This window comes from Dendronephthya gigantea, unplaced genomic scaffold, assembly GCF_004324835.1.
Source record: "Dendronephthya gigantea isolate DGI-Jeju-01 unplaced genomic scaffold, DenGig_1.0 000000F, whole genome shotgun sequence".
NCBI classification, from domain to species: domain Eukaryota; kingdom Metazoa; phylum Cnidaria; class Anthozoa; order Malacalcyonacea; family Nephtheidae; genus Dendronephthya; species Dendronephthya gigantea.
The window spans coordinates 1,577,525-1,592,375 of NW_021163010.1; the positions used below are offsets into that span (position 1 = coordinate 1,577,525).

The window sequence follows — 14,851 nt, forward strand, 5'->3', positions numbered from 1 at the left end:
ATTAAGGCCATAGTAAGCGCAGCATGACGCCACAAATGAAGGTCAATTAAAACAGGTCTTTTCCACACTTCGAATGTCATGTCTGTCAATACTATGTTGAAATACACGCATGAGTAGAAAACTAGTCCACAAATTCTTTTGAAACACAGTAGTTATAACATTACAGTTTCGACAGGCAAACCAGAGGGTTAATATTTCATAAACATTCACGTTCAACATTGTTAGTTCCTTTTGAAATCTTACAGTCTGCATGCCAACATAAATACATGTTGTTAGCCCCCCGCCCCGCCACTTAACGACTCTAAAACCGCGGTCAATGAAATTACACATGGACAGATTCTTTTCCTACAAATTCCAACGCATATAGTCTATTCTCTACATTCTTAAAAGTTATATTTATACGCCCCTTTTGCCAACTATAGCTACAGATAAAATTGTTCATGCTTTTTTCAGTGTTTTTTTAATTATCTTGGCTTCTGGAAGTCTCTTCTATCTTCTTGCACGACTCAAAAAGTAAACGTTTCGCGTCGTGGACATTTCTACAGGAAAACAAATATACCTGATGAAAAACAAATATCAATACGAAAACGAGTTTAACGAAATAGTTTTGTCGCAAGTCATTTGATCTATTATCTGGAAAATTAGGAAAAGATAGTTATCAGCAAATGCTTGATTTAAAATCTGTATATGCTTATCCTTAATAAACCAGAGAGGTAAAAATTGCTTTCGACATACCGAGAAGTCTCCCCATTCCCATTGTCCAAACTGTCAAGAGCTTTTTGTAATTCTGTTATACATGGTTGCATGTTTTCGACAAAATTTCCATCTAAGGATAAAGGCAAAAACGGTTCACACTTTGTCATTAATAACACATCTATTTTATGTGAAACAACTGGTAGGTTACTTTTTAAAGACCCGTTCACACGATCCAAATTTGTCGGATTCGTATGATTGCTGTTCATATATATTGCAAATCAAAAGACTATAAAACATCCATCAGAAATGAATTGGATCTGACAGAATTGGATCATTTTGAAATGATCATTTGTATGGAAATTGAATCAAAGAACTTTGCCGATATATGCATGCACGGTTTAATACAAACAAACAAATCAATCCATATACCATGCATAACAGTAAAAACTTTGCAAATTAACTTACTATCGATCACAACCCACAATATATATGCTGCTGCTTGGTACTCTAGTTCCTTCAGAGTTCCGACTTTAACACATTTTGTCAACTCTTCAACCAAAGTCCTAGAGAGAATTAATTAAATTAACATGAGAATTACATCTTCCTTTCTTAATTTCAAGAGTATTATGAAGAAGAGTAATATCCAATGACTCAAAAAATACCGCATCAAATGTTTGGACTTGCGAATTATGTCAAGCAGAAGACTGCAAGTGTTAGGGAGAATATCCATTTCACTTTTACACGTCAATGATGGATTCTATATAAGAAAGAAACACCATGTTAGCAAATTAAGACATTTGTTAGAAAAAAGAAGCAAAAAAGGGATTATATTATATTTGCTACACAGAAGATGGTCATTATAACGGTTCTAGGATCGGAATTTGGAAGTTTAGACGGGAGTGAAAGTAAGTACATATAAAAAAATAATTACAGGTTTAAAACGATGTAAACAATATTTAGAGAGATTATACATATGCCAACGATGCAACAAAAATTCTCGATCCAAGCATATACACGAGGAAAAAAGGGTAAGAAAACATTTCCTTATTTATTTTTCACAATCCTACTTCACAAACCTGATCTATAGCAGATACCAAATCTTTCAACATGGCGTTTACAATGACGTGAAGAAGACTTTCTTTCACATTTACTGAAGTCATAGGATTATTCTGTAAAAACATCTTAAAGAGTTCGATCAAAACTGGGCGAAGAGACATTAAAATCTATAAAAAAATATATATATACATGTATATTAGTATACTTAATGACGAATCAGCGCCGGATTATTAAAATCGTGCAGTTACTGTATATGATACAGTGGCAATGAAAACAGTGATATTAACTTTAGCTTCATTGCTCTTTATAACTAATTAAGTGATACCAACAATTTGGTATAGAAAAGAGATTGCAGAGAGTAGGTTATGTATTGACATAATAATACCTGGCGCTCTTCATGATGACAATATGTTATCGATGCATTAAAAATATTTTCCAGCATTAGCTTGATTGGGGTAAAATCTAAATCAACATTATCTAAAGAAAAATTATACTAGAGTGTTATTGTGGTAAGCCGAAAATATCCTATTACCGATAAAATTAACTTGCTAAATAACCTCGTTCGCCTGAGGCAAACGGATCTGATCGTGGTGCCTGGGGAAGTGTTACAACAAAATACAGTATGTATAAACAAATTATTCTGCGGCTGCAGCTACCCATCATGTTCCACGATGAACCACGATGAATATATGAAACACGAGGGAGCAAAATGATCTGATGTCAATGTTTACACACCATCTGAATAAGTAATGCCTTGAGCAATTTGGTACACCAACTTTCCAATTTCGGGTAACAACACGATCGTTTTTCCTGTAGAAATATAATATAACGATTTTTTGAGTCGGCAATTTTTTTTATCTCTGCATGACAGTCTTACACTTTCACATGAAGACTGAGCGTCCTATTTACAAAAATTCGAAAAAAAAAGTGAAATCACATCAGTCTATAGCTAATTTATTAAGTTATCGAGTTTAAATATTCTGTAATGTCAAGGACCGGTTGTATATCAAAAATTAGGTAACGTTTAACGATATGTTAGTGCAAAATGAGCCAATCAAAATCGCGTATTTTGGATTTAACCACTGAAAATATTGATACTTTAATATCAATTATAATAGTTCAAACCAACCAGCCCCTGGACTTTATAAAGAATACTGTAATGTTACACACCAAATTTCAGTAAAGACGAGGTAAATATCGCAAGGGACATGTTGAGTTCATGCTTGCTAATTCCAATCACCACGAGCTCTGAAAACAGGATCATCACGTCCTAGAGAGATAACAATAGCCGAATGAAAGACCGTGACCGTTACTGCATTTGGTAATATTTCCATATAATACCTTCAAAATGGAAATAACAAACTCGTCTGGTTGTGATTCATGATATACACTTCTCTGTCGAGATTCTGGTTCTTCTTCACTGTTTCAAATAGTAATAATAATTTAGCGAATAAATTATTGTGAAGAAGTTAAATATTTGAAATATTAAATAGCTATACCCAGTTCTTTCATCGAGAGATCGTAATAATACACCATCACACCAGTTTAGCATATTCTTGAACGAAACAATAATATCATTATCACAAGTCCTTTCTTCCTCACTTGTTTCTAGGTCTTGCTTCTCCTGATTGGATAAAGATTTTACTTTAAAAACTTGAAAAGATTAACCCTTTCAACAATTAACGAGCCTAGTAAATGAATTAGTTGCTACTGCACGCCCACTATATGTAAGACTATGCAATGTCCACCAAAGTTCGAAACATTTTCTAAGCCAAAGAGGAACAAGAATTGACTCCTTACGTGGGCGAAAAGATGAATTTGCATCCGAAAGTAGCTTTGAAAAGCTTTGCTTAGAAAGTCTTTTCTCTCCGTGCTGTCTGTATACGTCGTATAAACTGAAAGATATTTCTCGATACACCTCTGAAAAAAGAAGCAATGTTATAAATAGGGGTTCAAATTCATTATACTCGTGACTGTCTTTTAAATTAATACGAAAGAGTAAACAAGTTATGATGGTCGGTCACCATGAACACACATAAATGTTAAAATAAGAAAATTGTACCAAAGAGCTTTTCAGGGTTTCTGATAAGACTTCAACATCTTCTTTACTTTTAGCATCAAATATAAAAGAGCGACATCTTGGACTGGTCTAAGCATATAATCGGGAAACTTTCTCACTGAAGAGCACGACCCCAGAATTGCTTTTCGTTAAAGAAAAGCTATCAATTTAATAGTTTAAAGCCACATACCATTATCCAGTCAAGAAAATCCAGGCTGACGGATGATTTTGTTTGAGGTATCGAGAAACTGACATTCTTTTTTCTTCGTTTTGTCGCACTTGACTAAAATTAAATATTCTATGAGCATAATATCATTGGTGTCAGCAACCATAGCTCGTATACAGTACATTAGGAATATTCTTCAACTTTTATATTTTTTATATATACCTTCATCGGGCTTTCTTGTAAACCAGATTGTAGTCTGTCATTAATCAATTCAATAACATCCTTCGACTGACCCCAAGAACAAACGCATTCAATCAATGGACCATATACGTCACGTGGTGTCTCGTCATTCATTGAAGAGAGAATTGAGGTAAAATGATGTCTACACAACGAAGCAAGAAAAAAGTAATAATGGTTGATCCATTCTTTGATAATCACACATACGAATAACGCAATATTACTTTATTGTCAGCTCAAAAATACCTCTTATATAATTAGCTACAGAGTAGATTACATGTCTGGGGTAAACAGAACGAGAATGTCGAGAGAGAGAGAGAGACATGTTACAATTATTTTCGAAAAAAATCTAATGTGGCGAACCTTAACGGTGGAACAAGTTTCGGCGACAGATAAGCTGCCAATAAAGTAAGCGAGGAATGACAACGATTATCCTGTAATAAAAATTGAAGATATTTACTGCATACAAGAAAAGTCCAAACTAGCAAATCTTGCTGGGATTTTCGTCTTTTGCAATTATAATGCATGCGACGAGCAAATACTCGGATAAGACACGACACCGCGGAAATTGGTAGACTTAGCCGTAATTCTCAATACTTAGACTTTAAATTCGGCAAGCTAAAAGATTTATAAATACTCAACAAAATATCTCTTGCACAAAAGATTTGAAGCTTGCACACGGCAAAAACAAATCATCTGAAAATGTCTGAAAATGTCTCAAAATGGCCATTTTACGGTGGCAGATGCAAACGAAGAGCCTTCAAAAGTTTTCAAAACCGATATTGGAAGAAAAATTGAACTTGTTTTCAACTTATTTGATAGTATTTTCTTTGACAGCAGTTTCTGAATACTAGGATTCAAATGTGAGCAACTGATGAGATATTTGACTTCCAACACCAATTTCTGCGGTGTCATAAGACACATTGAAAATTGTAAACTAGTCTATTTTAAAATATATTATTACTTCTTCTTTAAAAAAAGCAAAGAACAAAGAGGTGAATGAATGAATTGAATTACTTGTACCTTAATACAGTTGAAGAGTTTTGGAATCAATTTTGCAAATTCTTTGTTGAGATTCAATTTTAGTGTTTCTTGAGACGGCTAGAAACATGATTAATAAACAATTGCTATAGTGATTTGCAGGGAGGCATTGAAAAAAGTATGTATATTCTTCCTGGCAAGCATGAAAAAAATATGTGTATTCTTCCGATCACAGCAAAGGATTATTCGAAAGAATTATAACACGACGCGACAAAAAATAAAGCAAAACATGACAATAAAGCGTTGTACATACGTACATGTTCAACAGTTAAAAGGTGTAATCTCTATGTCAGGTAACAAAAACAACCCTAGCTGTCTTGGTTTAAGACACGACAAACCTTATCGAGTTGATCCTTGATGCCTTCCCATACGATAACGCATGTCTCCAAAAGACCAGCAATTGTTCCACAATCATTGTCGTTGTTCCAGTGCTCAGTCTCCTCCGGCTCGTCTTGAGAGGCCGCATCATTTTCTTTATCAACAGCGTCTAAAAAACACTCTGTCAATAAACGTCTTTCACAGCAAAATTATAATCAGTATAACCAAGATGACAAGATTATTCCTGTTTTTGTATATATACAGTTTTATAAACTGAATAGAGATCAGTGACACGTATATGTCACTGGGTCGAGACCATTCATACTTTCATCAAAGTTTTGGAGAACAAATCCATACATTTGGAGAACAAATTCAGTTTGCCGTATAAAAATAAAAAACTCAGCCATCCTCCTATTTTTCATTACATTGTATTTCAGTATTGAGCAATAATGGGACAGACGTGCACAACTAACCTACCTCGCGTTTCATTGTTATTTTCTTCATCTGCAATGGCGTTGTCATCGTAAGTTGAAGATCTCATAAGATACTTGCACACAAGAAGAAGAAACTTAACTACAGGAAAGAAAAATGCTCTTAAAAACATCGCAGGTAAAATTATGTACGGAATGTGGGTGCATGTGTATTCACGGACAATGCACAGAGACAAAACATAAGAAAACATCGCAGGTAAAATTATGTACAGAGTGTTTGTGCATGTGTAATTACGGACAAAGCACATGGCAAAAATATAAGCACCTGCTGTTGTTAATGACATCTGTAAGTGAGCATATTGATAAAATTTTCTCGCTGCTTGAGCATTTGCTTTCCATAATCCTGCACAACGATCTAGCTGGAATATAATACAACATATATGGAATATCCTGGCTACCAATTTCTGTTTTATTTTCAAACTATTTGTACAATTATGTAGGAGAGAAATCTGTGGTAAAATTTTTTGAAAAATTTCGTACCAGGTCATTACTCTCTTTATTAGCTGGATGAAAGGAATTCATCAACAACTTAACAATCCGTCGAATGACAGGTGTTGATTGCTCAACTTCTAAACGAGCCAGCAAATGTTCCATGGGCACGATAGCCCAAAACTAGAAAAAATAAATAAGGGTTACCAGGCAGGAATATAAATAGTCCGTAGTTATACTTTTGTCATTCCCACCTGTCAAAATGTATATTTATAAGTTTGTATAACAACTTTTGCTTCATTGAAATAGTTTTTTCTCAGTTGTATAACATGCTGTAGCAATGTGGAGGAGATGACAGAAATAATGAAAGTCTAGAAAAACGAAAAGAGAATTTTAAATACCTTTATCGACCTCATTCCTTTTACTTTCAATAACAGATCAAGAAACGCAATTCTAACACTCTCCGAGTTATCGTGAAGTAGATTCTTCAAGCTTGGTAACAAAGATTTGAGCAAAGGATGACAGAGACGATTGTCCAACACGTACTTCACACCCTGTGAAAAATACGCAAATAAATAGACGGATATATTAACGAAAGTTTATGGAAGAAGTAATAACGAGTTACTCATCACATTACTACAAAAATCAAAATCAAAGCAAACCTGGAAGACTGCTACTCTGACAGCAGATGATGACACGTCATAAGCTAATGTCTCAAACTGCAAAATATAAGTATGAATTCAGGCCAGGTTAGGGAGAGAAACCAGTGATAAACGAAATAAGTGATAACGAAAAAGAAAACTTGTAACCAAAAGACCGTGAAAAAATAGCGTGTGAAATCATCAGAAATTTTGCAGAATTCTCAAGATCGTTCTCAAGGCAAGAACTACGAGGTGATCGAATTTAAAACAGTGTTAAATACTTTTAAATATTAACATCTTTGCCTTGACACTTACTATCTTGCTAACAAGTTCCTTGACAACATGCGCTGGTATCACTTCCCAGAATAACGCAACGATATGAAACACACCATGAACTGCAGTGGCTCGAACGTCTGGTGACGGATCATTTAAAAAATCCTAATAATGTAACACAAAATACCGTCAAAAAGTGCGCGTAGTTTAAATGTTTGTGAGTAAGACGACTGAATACCTTAGTCGATATAAGAAACTATAGGCTGATAAAATAAACGACTCACCGCAATGACCTCGAATTGTCGTTGTAACAATTCATCTGATTGGGCAACATTTGCGTTTGAATTGTTCAATGGAAATACGTCAAACAAAACAGCCGCAGCATTAGCGCGAACACTGGGATTTGCAACCTAAAAGATAGAAAGAAATTTTCATTACATATTCCGGATTACAAATTGAAAAATTCCTACCATTGACTAACCTTACAAGCTCTCCATATGATAGGCTCATAAAGTTTTAATAAAACCATATCCACTCCTGGATGCTTCTTTTGCTGATGAAAATATCCTAAAAGCTAATACCGTATAAACGAATACTTTAAAAAAAGATACCGTAAAATAACACTACGGTATAATGACTCTTTATATTTGTCCACCTCCTTTGAATTTCATCAGTGAGTCATTTGTATAGATGCATGCTTGGCAAGGAGATGGAAAGACCATCCGATCTCATCACCAATCTTAAGACCACCTGTGTATTGTACCAAAAACGAAAGACTCTTATTTCAATTGTAGCAATGAATTTTTCATGGAGTTGCTGTGAGGCTTACCTTTTTAAGTCTAGAGGCCATCGAGTTTCTACCAGTTCGCTGAGCATGAACTGCATGAAACATCAAATCTTGAAGGCAAAACACTTCAATTTTCTATTAATATAAAAAGCACAATTTTTCAATGCGTCTTGGTCATTTGCATCACCATGCAAGTATGTGAAATGTGCAAAATATAAGTCTTCAAATATATACTTATTTTTTTTCTTTACCTCAAGATATACATCTTTTGCGGCGCGCCATGCTTTAAAATAAATCTCTCCGTATACAACCAGTGTTCCGCTGCAAAGTTACGAAATAAAATTATAGTGCATTTATTATTTAGTACAGCACGCAAGCGGACTGAGCTCACTCAGTATTATAAATCTGGGAAGTTGATAACTGCACCTATGAACGACGATAGGGCATAACAAAAACGCAATTTCTGCAACTGCATGCTAACATTTTTTGGACTGTTAAAACAAGTACTTAAATTATTAGGATATTAGAGTAGTTGCTACGATTGTGGGAAACGCTAGCTGTATATTTATATACATATATACATACATGCAAAAACCTTTGATCAATTGTATTTCAAATTCACATGATAAAAATAAGACAAAGGGATAATTTGAGTGCTTTGATTCAAAACCACGCATGGACAATTTTATGGCGTTTCCTGCTATGAATTTCCCTCTTATAGCTGTCAGTTTAATATTGAGGTCAACTAGCATTACGAAATGTCGACGTTGTCATCATATCACCGTTTACATATACCTGTGTTGATTATTTTCAATATTAAAATGTTCATACTTCAAGCTTACGAACATAAATGCTATTCATTATTTGACTGTGATGGCCGAGTTTGCTGTGCAGTGAGTTTCAATCCTTTGATTAAAGTATGCAGTAATAAGAGCAGTAACTGTGTTGGTATGGCATGTCTAAAAGATCGTGACTGCCCAGGATATCGAGAATGTTGCGACAATAAGGTTTGCACGAACGACGTAGAAATATGCGGTTGCAAGTATGTTCGTGATCATGTATGCAGAGATGACGACAAAGTCTGTTGTATACCACATCTCAGTCTCTCGAAAGAGAAACGACTTTGTAAACACAAGTGTGAATATCATCCTTGTAGTGCTGACTACGAATGTGGTAAAGATGAATGCTGTAATCGCAATATTTGTTCATCAAATTGTACTCGACTACGGGAATGTGGCGTTGAGTCAGACTGTTCAAACGCATCAAAATGTTGCGAATCCAACGAGATGAGTGGTAAAAAAGCGTGCATGCCAAAATGTACTTATAAACAATGTGTGACAGATGGCGATTGTGCCGAGTTGTCTCTGTGTTGCGGAGACGAGAAACTGTGCAAAAAATGTAGAAATTCTTCTCATTCTTTGACAAAGTTTATAATCATATCTTGCGTTCTATTGTTTGTCATAATTTGTTCACTTCTTGTTCTCACGGTCTGCTGTACACGGAGAGGACGATGCGTCTTGTTTAAACCCAGGAGCCATGAAGAAGAGACATTCGAATTACACAGTGAAACTGTGGCGGAAAATGACGCTCCAAATGAAAACCTTCCTCCACCACCGTACTCTATACTTAATCAGCCTTTTCCAGCGTCTCAGAATCAAGAATTCCCACCATTATACAGAGCACAGGGAACCTAATGTAGCTATATACCGAAGTTTAAACTAGGAAACGAAAGGACAAGACGAGACACTCGATAGTGTTTGCAGTAATATAAATATATATGGCTTGACATCATTCAATATACACGACATGCAATTTTTTTAAAATACTGTTACACTAGCTTCCTTAATTGTTGTGTTCCAAACCACTCAACCCTCTTAACGTAGCATCTCGTCTCGTTTGCACGGGAATGAATAGAATTGTTACCAAAGGTTGATAAATTAAATGAATGTATTTTTAATCATTTCAAATCCGAGCAATTGAAATATCGTAACGTTTGGATCACGTGATAGAACATTCCAATGACCAAATCAAACATCACATCAATTGTCAAGTGATGTTGACTTTCAAACAATCTGTTTATGTAGCGTCGTTTATTATTCTTTCATTAATTGGAGAAACTGTGCAAAATTGTTTTGTAGACAGTGATTGCCCAAATAATAGTTATTGTTGTACAGTAAGTCTTCATCCTTCCCGGAAAATCTGTCGTGAAAATTGTGTTAATAAATTGTGTAAATCGGAGAAGGATTGTGGCGGCAGTCAGGAATGCTGTACGTATTCACACAAATGTACCCTATGGAAAGCAGATTGCGACTGTCGACTGACCGACGTTTGTGAGAAGATGGATCTACATTGTTGTAAACAAAAACTATTGCAACAGAAAAGTGTTTGTCGACGTGACTGTATTGATGAGTCATGTCACGAAGACCAGGACTGTGCTCCAAATGAATGTTGTAGCAGATCATACAAATGTACTACAAATAAAATGACTTGTTTAGACGTCTGCAACACTAATTCAGGTTGCTTGAACAGGATTCGGCCATACTGTTGTGGGCATCGTTATGATAGACGATATTGTTCGAACACTTGCGTGGGTTGGCCATGCAAGTCAGATAGCGACTGCGGTGAACCAAAACAATGTTGTATCGACAATTACTGCTCAAATTCCAAATGCACAAATGAATTTTCCTCTTGGAAGTTACTTATAATCTCGGCAAGCGTTGTGGCCATTATAATTTTTGGTACAATTGTTGCTATAATATGCTACCGAAGAAGAACGGGGCGCCGATGTGTACTGTTGCAACCAAGAAATCGAGAGGAAAGCATAGAATTACGTAATCAACCACAAAACGAACCAACAGAATATATTCCCCCACCACCATATTCACTACAGGATGAACCATTCCCAGCGGTAAGGAATAAAGAATTCCCACCAATATACAGTCCACGGGACTTGACAACGTGATATAAAGTAAAGCATCGTCAATGAGTCAAATCATTTATTTATATTTAGATTTATATAAGAATATAATAACATTTGAATCCGATTAAAGTATAACAGAAGGAAACACTCTTAGATTCTTCCTTCTTATGGAAGTATTGCTGATTAGAATTAGACCGCCATACTAATCGTGGAGGTAAAACGGACGAATATAGCTAATACTGAGTGAAGCATAATATCGCTGAATTTTCGGTGCAAGGTTATTATATATTGAAAGTAATAAAAAAAATGAAAAAGAGTTTGAAACAAAGAGAAGTTTATTGTTAAAGATACTTAAATTTAGTGTACCGTTAAATTGACCGGTTTTGTCCAAGAAGATTAATCATGCAAATTAGCGATACGAACATTCTTCTTTGTTTGAAATTATGGTTTAAAATTAAAATACGTCCTTTGTATGACATCGTATGAAACTTTAACCTAGGGCTAGGCTGCGCTTTTTGAATTAGACTAAACCGTCTGCAAGTACCGGAGATACACAATACAAACATATTTATATAAGCATAAAAAAACTTACATTGGGCACGATGGAATTTGTTGTTTGATTACTTTGTGAATTTCCTCGGTAAATTTTGGATGCATACCAAAAAGGTAACTCAGGAACCTCCGACCCTACATAAGAACAAAATTATATAGAAAATACAAGAAACATTTATTTTAATTGGACCCTTCCCTCCCCTCCCTCCTGGCGAACCTTCCTTCTCGTGAACATTAATCAATTTCAATCCCGAAGATTAGGGATCTTCTATGATTCGGGAGGGCAAACAATGAGACGAAAAAAATGATAAGAAGTTTTCTTACTTCTTCTACTTTCAAAACAACGGGATGAATGAGGCATTGTAGAAGTGAAGCCTTCAGTGAACATGAACTTTCATCTTCGAAATCCATCAACAGCAAAACTTGACGTAAACTCCAAAGACGTTTAACATCGACCACCTGGAATGAAACAATCCATCCAGCTTTACGCATCTTGAAACAGTAATCTGCAACTAACGTATTTAGACAGTTTCAGCATAGACAGTTTCAACATACTGCATGTACACCAGTAATAACGCTGATCTTGTCCTCAGTTGATAAACAAAAGATCGAATTAACATGTTGAACATATAATATAAGAGCAAGATAAACGGATTTTGTGTAATATCATTTTTACAAAATTTTCGCGACGCTTTGCCTCTTTTTGATTGATATTTGTCAGAATTCTTTGATTTGATCCACCGATTACGAAATAGCGGATGGACATTTTAGCAGAAATGTGACATACTGCTTATAGGGGCATGCCATAGAATAGGGCATGCGCAGTCTTTATTAGCTATTATTATTAGCTCTGCAACTTGTAGGTAGGTGCAATAGCAAGTAGTGAAACATATGGTCCAAAACTGACGTTCAGAAATACTTGTTTTAATCGGACATATCCACATCTCAACCCCCTTTATTCTAAGGTCAGCAAAATATACAGCATAAGAGTGGGCAAAACTTGGTCACAGTGAAAAATTCTGGGTTATCAGATCAATAGCAAATATATGTTTATAGTGTACCTACACACTAATTATACTTAATTGTTTGTCAGGAAAAATCATAATGCAATAAAAAAATTGAAAGAAATATTTTAAAACATTTAAATTATACCCACCATGCCTTGGGCAAGAGTTTTGATAATAAAAAATGGTAACATAGAGGTAACTAGTTCCTCTTTTCCCTCTAATCCAGCAAGAAACCTAGTGAAAAATACAATGGGTTAAAAATTAAACCAAGCGAAAGTTTTACCCAGAATATAGGTTTCAAAATATGAATATAATACAGTCAACTATGTAATATAAACAAAATAAATGAATGGAATGGAGCTTGAAAAAATACATATGAAGTTAGGCAAAAAAACTAGTGTTAAGAGATGGAGAAAAGACAGATGGTTTGACCCTTAACAAAGAAGAAAACAAAATAAATTGCCAGAGAAAAAGGCTGTTTAACATGCAGGTCTCAGGTGTATTGGCCCTAGCTGAGTCCTACTGTATGCAAGTCCCATTTCTCCCCAACAGGAAATTAAAACATTTTAAAAATCTTACCAGGTTTCACAAAGATGGGCAATTGATAGTTGCAATTTACCACAGTTTTCCGGAAGAGCTAACAGAATTCCTGCATACAAATATTAAGCGTGAAAATATAAGGAAAAAGTCTTCACATAGTTGCTTTCATTTTGAAATTACCTTGTAACATTACTGCTACTTGTAATAATGGAGCAATTATATTTGGTTCCTCTGTCTTCACAGAACATAAAGCCATTGTACTGATTCCAATAAGAACGTCATCATGATGCCCAATACACTAGAAATGGATGGAGGGAAACAAATTAAGCAGAATCAGGATTCCACCAAGTGTTTCACTATGTATTAGGCTTGAGTAAAACACACCAACAGCATACATGTTTCGACAACGTCAAGATGTCATCAGAGGTCTGAAGATGATAAGTTTTGGGGTAATGGCAAAATTGATATCAAATTGTAATACCTCTACTGTATTACTATCTGGATCCAGGTCAAAGGATGTCAGGATTTTGGTACATATTTCACTCAAACCACACCACATCTCTTCATATTGTTTACGAGACAAGGATTGAATAATCTCGGCCAAGTTGAACGGATCATTTCGAGAATTCTTAAAATTGATTCAATGTTTATAAATACATTAGTGACACATCCACCTTTTCACACTCGAATATTGTGGTAAATCTACACACATACTCAAGCGTACTCTGGATTTCAAGTATAATACATACATGTAGTTTAATAAACGCAACGAAATCATCGTGCTTTCCCTCCTTTATCACATCTAAAAGTTCTTCCCTACGGTTAGTCATCTTTCATCTTTGTTTTCTTTTCAACCATTTCCCGCCAATTCCTGTTGCGGTGTTGCCACTATGGAAATTAGACTTTTCGTGTTTTTCGTGTTACGATCACGGGTTCAACCTCGATGAACCTCGATGATGATCATGAACCGTGAGCGATCCAATGAACGATCAAGATTCACCATTCACGAATTAGGATCCAAGGGCGGAAGGTTCGCCTAATTTTCTTGACGAGAGAATCACAATCGTGTATTGCGGTGTGGATAAACAACATCAATAGCTTTTTCTTTTTTCTTTCGTTCCTGATAATCTATATGACCGCCTGGATTGCCACGTTATTGAACGTCGCTCAAAGCGGGATGCCAACCGCTTTCCAGTATGGCTCGGATCATGGTTCTGATTGGTATATAAGATTAAATTGGGAATTTTCATCTGTCGCAAATTGTTTCTTAAGTTCGTTATACTTCTATACTCGCGACCTCACTCAGTTTCCTCTCCCCTTCCTTCTCATGTGTCCGCATTGTTCTTTTTCATTCGTCTTCTGCGTATACTGCATACAATACGTTATCTTAAATATAGGCGTATCACGCAATAATGAGGCTCCTGCGGTGAAACACGTTTCTGTCCTTTATTCTGACGATGTTTTCCCTTCCATTAGGTGTCTGCATTGTTTTTTTTTCATTCGACTTCTGCGTATACTGCATACAATACGTTATCTTACATATATGCGTATCAACGTAATAATGGAGCTCCCTGCGGTGACACACGTTTCTGTCCTTATTATTCTGTGGCGCGCGTCTGAAAAGAAAAGTCATTTTTA

At 35.5% G+C, this 14,851-nt stretch overlaps 2 protein-coding genes across 2 annotated transcripts; one reads left to right on the forward strand and one right to left on the reverse strand.

Annotated features, from left to right (window-relative positions):
* Positions 1-258: 258 nt before the first annotated feature.
* LOC114515851 (condensin-2 complex subunit G2-like) lies at positions 259-14,840 on the reverse strand. Its single transcript, XM_028535206.1, has 34 exons — positions 13,963-14,840; positions 13,695-13,841; positions 13,394-13,511; positions 13,253-13,322; positions 12,823-12,907; positions 11,991-12,125; positions 11,707-11,801; positions 8,446-8,515; positions 8,237-8,329; positions 7,889-7,981; positions 7,692-7,817; positions 7,450-7,572; positions 7,156-7,212; positions 6,895-7,047; positions 6,545-6,676; positions 6,330-6,423; positions 6,051-6,146; positions 5,594-5,742; positions 5,238-5,315; positions 4,578-4,648; positions 4,200-4,359; positions 4,002-4,094; positions 3,815-3,901; positions 3,553-3,672; positions 3,252-3,376; positions 3,094-3,172; positions 2,923-3,022; positions 2,488-2,562; positions 2,138-2,229; positions 1,773-1,919; positions 1,359-1,453; positions 1,162-1,259; positions 736-826; positions 259-539 (listed from the first exon to the last, which is right to left on the reverse strand). The coding sequence occupies exons 1-34, from the start codon at positions 14,041-14,043 to the stop codon at positions 461-463; spliced, it is 3,507 nt and encodes a 1,168-aa protein (XP_028391007.1). The 5' UTR covers positions 14,044-14,840; the 3' UTR covers positions 259-460.
* On the forward strand, positions 8,923-9,912 carry LOC114516250 (low-density lipoprotein receptor-related protein 2-like). The gene has a single exon (XM_028535709.1). It carries the CDS (start codon positions 8,953-8,955, stop codon positions 9,886-9,888), a length of 936 nt encoding a protein of 311 aa, XP_028391510.1. The 5' UTR covers positions 8,923-8,952; the 3' UTR covers positions 9,889-9,912.
* Positions 14,841-14,851: the final 11 nt, after the last annotated feature.